Below are 5,788 nucleotides of genomic sequence, written 5' to 3' on the forward strand. Positions count from 1 at the left end.
TCCCGTCGAGGCCCCCTCCATGCGCTACGGCCACACGGCCGTGCTGATAGGAGATACCGTCTACATCTGGGGAGGGAGCACTTACACGCGGGAGGACAGCAAGGAGCTTTACGCTTTCGACGTCGACGCCCACGGATGGTTCAAGCCCTGGGTTTCCGGGCCCGTGCCGGGGGCGAGGCGTAGCCACTCGGCCTGTGTCTTGGGAAAGGTCATGTATATCTATGGCGGATACAACCAGCTGACCGGGTGCACCAATGACATCTACAAGCTGGACACCACCACGATGGTCTGGTCTCTAGTTAACACCAGAGGCACGACACCCCCCGTTTCATTTTATCACTCTGCCACCAGCATCGGGACGAAGATGTTTGTATTTGGGGGCCACGGGGACCGGTTCGAAAACATCAGTGTGTTTGACACGGAGACCAACTGCTGGCTGAGCTCGTCCTCTGCACAGCTTCTCCCAGAAGGACGTGGGGTCCATTCAGCCTTTGCCTACGACAGCGAGCTGTACATATTTACCAGCTACCCCATGACGGCCTTCGTCGATCTGTGGAAATTCAATCCGGCGTCCCTCTCCTGGAAGAAGGTCGAGCCCCAGGGGAAGAACCCGTCTTCGTGGATGTCTAGGATGTGCTGTTGCATGGTGGGAAATCGCGTCTTCCTCTTCGCGGGATACAATCTCGAAGATCTTGAGGGTGAGGATGATGACGACGAAGAAGACGAGCTGTCCGACCTGTACATCTTAGACCTAAGTCCTAGTCTGAAGACGTTGTGTAAGCTAGCGGTTATTCAGTGCGGTCTGGAGCGGTCTGGACTCCCACACGACATCCGGTGGGAACTGGCAGCCTTGGCGACCAGCAGCCACAGGAACAGAAAACATAACGTCAGTGTGCTCTCCGCCAGCGAGGCCGCTAAGAATCAGTTCAGTTTGTGTGTGTGTCAGCAAGCGTTTATGGCTGTGTTTGTTGTTGTATGGTTTCACTTTTATACTATGCTGCTGTGACACTCTGAATCACACCCCCCCCCTGGGAGATTATAAATGAAGTTTTATCCTATGTTGAAGATGAAGATGCTGATGATAATGACTCCAAGGTGTCCCAACTGTAAATGTTAGACTCTAAGTCCAAGGTGAGAGAAGAGAATCATTTCCAAACGATGGAACAGAAGAAAGGTAAAGATGAGATCACTATACCCTTAAAAAAAGAAGCTTCCTTCATTCAGATGGGGAGAAAAAGAAGAGCACAGGAATGTCCTCAGCGATACTCACCAGGAACATAGAGAACTACTAGCAACAGAACGGCACCAGGACAGACATGGCCGCAAAGGAGAAGAATCTTGAAGAATAGAAACCTCTGTGCCCAGTTTGATCTCCGTCAGCAACGAATACAGACACCATAAAGACAGTTACGGAAGATGACTTCACGTGCGTAAAGAACTGGGAGTGGAAGAGGAAATTGACTGCAAAGGTGGAGACCTTTGTGTTTCTGACATGTTTTTTTTTTTCATGCTCATGTTTGAGGCAATAACACAGTGAGTAGAACGTGAGATCAGAATGACCTGTTCCTTTCTAAAGCAGTGATTCTAGCCCTTTTCAGTTCAAAGGCGCCCAGCTTGATATGCACAGGCCACAAACCCCCATATTTGATACAATGCATTGTCTGGGACCCCAATCTACTCTGTAAACTCCTCCGTGTTTGTTTACAGACCCATACTGTAAGCATCCATGTGGACCCCCTGGTGGTCCCGGGACCCGGCATTTAGAACCAGTGTTCTAGAGATCTTCAGTTGTTTCCCAGCATACGCTGTGCTGTGCACCATCTTCATGGCCCATGGCCCATGATGACATGAAATAGTAGGGTAAACACAGATGTAACCAAATGATACTAATTGGTGATGACGGAGCAGCCATCAGCTGGGTGAAGTTGAAACTGAATATATATAATCTTTATTCCAGACTTGTGGGTCCATATAAAAAGAAAAGACATCACATAATATAAAAAGAGACAGCAGTATAAAAATATACAATGTATACAAAACAAAACAAAACATCACTCAAGTGCACCCGCCCCCCACCCCACTCACACCAATTCATGAGGCGGCTGTCAAGCGCCAAGTCAAAATGTTCAAGTACGTAAATTAATTAAAAAGTGCAAAGGCTATTACGCCAATGCTCTCTAAGCCTGGATGAGTATCTATAGCTGCTTCTCATAGGGTTGGTTAGAGCCTCTATGATGCTGTTCATGGACACATCTAGCCGACACATAAAATTGTACATCAATTGTCTTAAAAGTGCATCACAAGTAGGCACACCAGTGGACACAAACAATTGACTGGCACTATGCCATCTGGGTATGTGGAGTAACAGCCTCATGGCATCATTATACGCCACTCTGAGCCTCCGCAAACTCCTCACCCTGTAAGAGTACCAGAGATGAGCCGTATACAGACTGAACAGTCTGTATACTCTGAACAGTGAACACTTAAAATCAACAGAACACATAGAAAATTTCCGTAACAGCATATTGGCTTGTCCATAGATTTTTCTACATTGTCTATAGATATCTTTGTCGTCCATCCAATCATCAGTGAGGACATGACCATGGTATTTAATTTCCTTACATACTAGAAGAGGACTCTCACACAATTGAAAAGCGGGGAAGGATTCTTTCCTGTCCTCTCTGCTTCTCATGATCATGATGTTACTTTTTTTTAGCATTATATTTGATGTCAAAGTCTTTACCATACTGTGTGCAGATCCTCAATAATTGTTGAAGGCCAGCACTGTATGGACTACATAAAACCAAATCATCTGCATACATGAGATGATTGACAACAGTGTCACCCACAAGACAGCCAGTGTTGCACCCATTTAACTGTATTGACAGGTCATCCATATAAAAACGTTAAACAATACGGGGGATAAAATCCCCCCTTGGCGTACGCCATTGCTGACATGAAATGGTTCCGAAATGCAATTGCCCCATTTTACCTGAAACATCTGACGGGCATACCAAAAGACTAGTATTCTTACTAAATATTTTGGAACACCTCTATCAATCAATTTCATAAATAACTTTGCATGGTTAATTCTATCAAAAGCTCTAGAGGCATCAATAAAGCATAAAAATACAGTAGAATTCTGGTTTCTGTATTTGTCAACTATCTCTTTTAAGGCATATATATGTTACAGTATGATTGGAGAACCAGTACGATTGAAGAAGGCTCGCTCGTTTTTACCACCCACCCAGCAATTCTGTAGAAGCAACACTAGAGGGAGCCACAAGCCAGGCTTGTGCACAAGCATATATTGCCGCGACCACACACACACGTGCGCGCGTGTGTGACCGGCTTCGAGTGCTATCAATGCATTGAATGGGGAAATAGGCGAGTTTATTAGACCTTTCAATGGGCGAAATAGGCTACTACCTACCCGCGATTTATCAGACCATTCATTCAGGACCTACTGACCTACTTGGAGGCGGAGCAGTCCGCACAACAATATTTACGATTCTGTGCCTATCGGTACATAACTCAAACGGCGCTGAGTAGGCACAGGCGAACGTCACACCGTTCAGGACGGCAACTCGGTCGCCTTAGCTCCCTCTGTGGTCCTTCACGGGGTGACAGTTCGCCTGTGACTGCGCGCCTCCGTCAGGGTCCAAAACCAAAAGCGAAACCTAAACTGAACTATTAAGTCATGTCAGTTGGTAGGTTAGTATGTCTTGATAACACCCAATGAATGGTCTGATAAATCGTGGGTAGGTAAGTAGGTCGCCTATTTCGCCCATTCAAAGGTCTAATAAACTCGCCTATTTCCCCATTCAATGCAGATAGCATTCGAATCAGGTGGACTGTTAAGATACTTTTATTGTGTTCTGCTGGCTTTTGTTTTAGTTTCTCCCTGACACACACACACACACACACACACACACACACACACACACACACACACACACACACACACGGAGGAGGAGAAGGAGAAGGAGGAGGAGCTCCTCCTCCTCGCGAGCCTCGCTAATAAACCCTGTCTCGAAAAGCCCCGCATCGCCCCGAAGCCCCGTGCCTAAAAACGAGCGCTCTGTCTTCAATCGTACTGGTTCTCCAAACGTACTGTGACATATACATAAATCAGTGCTATGTTTTCTTTTGAACCCAAACTGATTATCAGTAGTGAGAACAAACATCTCCAGCCTAGTTAGGAGGATTCTTTCCAATATTTTAGACAAGATACTGGCAAGGGCAATAGGTCTGTAATTGTCCATGCTATTTAGCTTCCCAGCCTTGTCTTTCAGGACAGGCACCAGCATAACAGACATAATGGATTCAGGAAGAACACCATGAACCATGAGGCCTGTGAAACACATAGCAAGCAGAGGACAGAGCCTAAAGCTGGCATACTTTAGGTGTTCTGCAGAAATACAGTCCAGTCCACAAGCCTTGCTGTTGTCAAGCAACTTGATGGCATCAGAAACATCAGCTGATTTCACTACCATGTTAGCGGATAGGTCAACATTATCAATTACCACAGCATTGCTCTTAATACAGTTAAAAAGATTACAGTAATTCTCCCGCCACACTTTAGCAAACTTCTCTTGGCCACAAACACCCTCAATATCAGATGGTAGAGGTTTTAGAATTATTCATGACCCTGACCTCTTTCCAGAAGTCATCATAGTTGCTTTTTTGCATTTTCCTAGCAAGCGAATTAGCCCTCATTGTGTTCTCCTTTGTCTTAATAAAACGAAGGGCATGTTTAAATTTTGCATTTGTTTGTTTTTTACGATCAAGTAAGACCCCCTGTCTGGGCCTGCCTGCCTCAGACCAGACTTTAAAGGCCTACCTGGCTTCAGAGTGTTGCTCAGCCACAAACTCATTCCACCCGGGTTTGAGGTTAAAAACCTTGCTCTTGCCTTTACAGAATGGCTCACTAGAGGCAATTAAAGCTGACACAATATTATCATACATGGCACACAATTAGCATGATGTGGGTCTGTACAGTTCACATTTAAACACATCAGTGCATCCCTGGGCAGTTCTGTATTTTTTAATAAATTGTCTGTCAGGATAGAATATCTCTCAATGTCCTCTTTGGTTAGTTTTGACCACACCAGCTTCCCTTTGTTAACAGCACTACCAGTAACAGTCAGCTGGGGTACATTCTCAACATTAATCATCATGGCAATGGGTATATGATCAGAAGTGGCTAACCCATACAGAATCTCTATATTATCCAGGGAGGCATGAGCATCTGCTATTTTTGATATAGCTCAAAGAAATCCAAAATGACACAAGATGCGTTCCCTGGATTGAATGGGTTAATGGAAGCAGAACGTGTGGGTCCTCTTGCAAGTCAGAATGTCAATGTGTGGGAAAAACATTGAATTGATGCACGTGTTCTGTGAACAAATCCTGCATGAGCGCAGGAATACAAACAAATGCTTGCTCCCACCCCTTAAAGCTGCACTATGTAACTTTCCTCTTCTACCCCGGATTTGAACCCGGTTTCCTGCGCAGGTGCTGACATTTTTTTTTTTACCATTGAGCTAATAGAGCCTGCCTGCTTGCTCAGGGGATAAAATTAATCTAGGTCAAAGTTTGGGTCAGATCCTGTGTCTAGGTGAGACATGACCTTTGACACGATCTTAATGTCTCAATAGAAGAGCAGGGAGACAAAATACAACCACCCCAATTATATAACTTATATTGTGTTAACATACTCTACCATATAGATTGGACAAAATGACAATTTAATCATAAAAGAATACGTTACTTAGGCCTACTGTAG

General features: G+C 45.0%; 1 protein-coding gene across 1 annotated transcript in view; it reads left to right on the forward strand.

Annotated features, from left to right (window-relative positions):
* Positions 1-1,292, forward strand: part of LOC308084528 (kelch domain-containing protein 3-like) — a gene marked incomplete at both ends in the record, with an annotated part of 1,498 nt that extends 206 nt beyond the window's left edge. The window contains 2 exons of the mRNA XM_080427194.1: positions 1-929; positions 1,225-1,292. The exon at positions 1-929 is cut by the window's left edge and continues 206 nt beyond it. Coding sequence (XP_080283320.1) covers positions 1-929; positions 1,225-1,292 — 997 coding nt within the window. The remainder of the gene's footprint in view (positions 930-1,224) is intronic.
* Between the last annotated feature and the right edge of the window lie 4,496 nt (positions 1,293-5,788).

The sequence above is a fragment of the Gymnoscopelus braueri genome (genome assembly GCF_963280865.1).
Source record: "Gymnoscopelus braueri genome assembly, chromosome: 4".
Taxonomy (NCBI): domain Eukaryota; kingdom Metazoa; phylum Chordata; class Actinopteri; order Myctophiformes; family Myctophidae; genus Gymnoscopelus; species Gymnoscopelus braueri.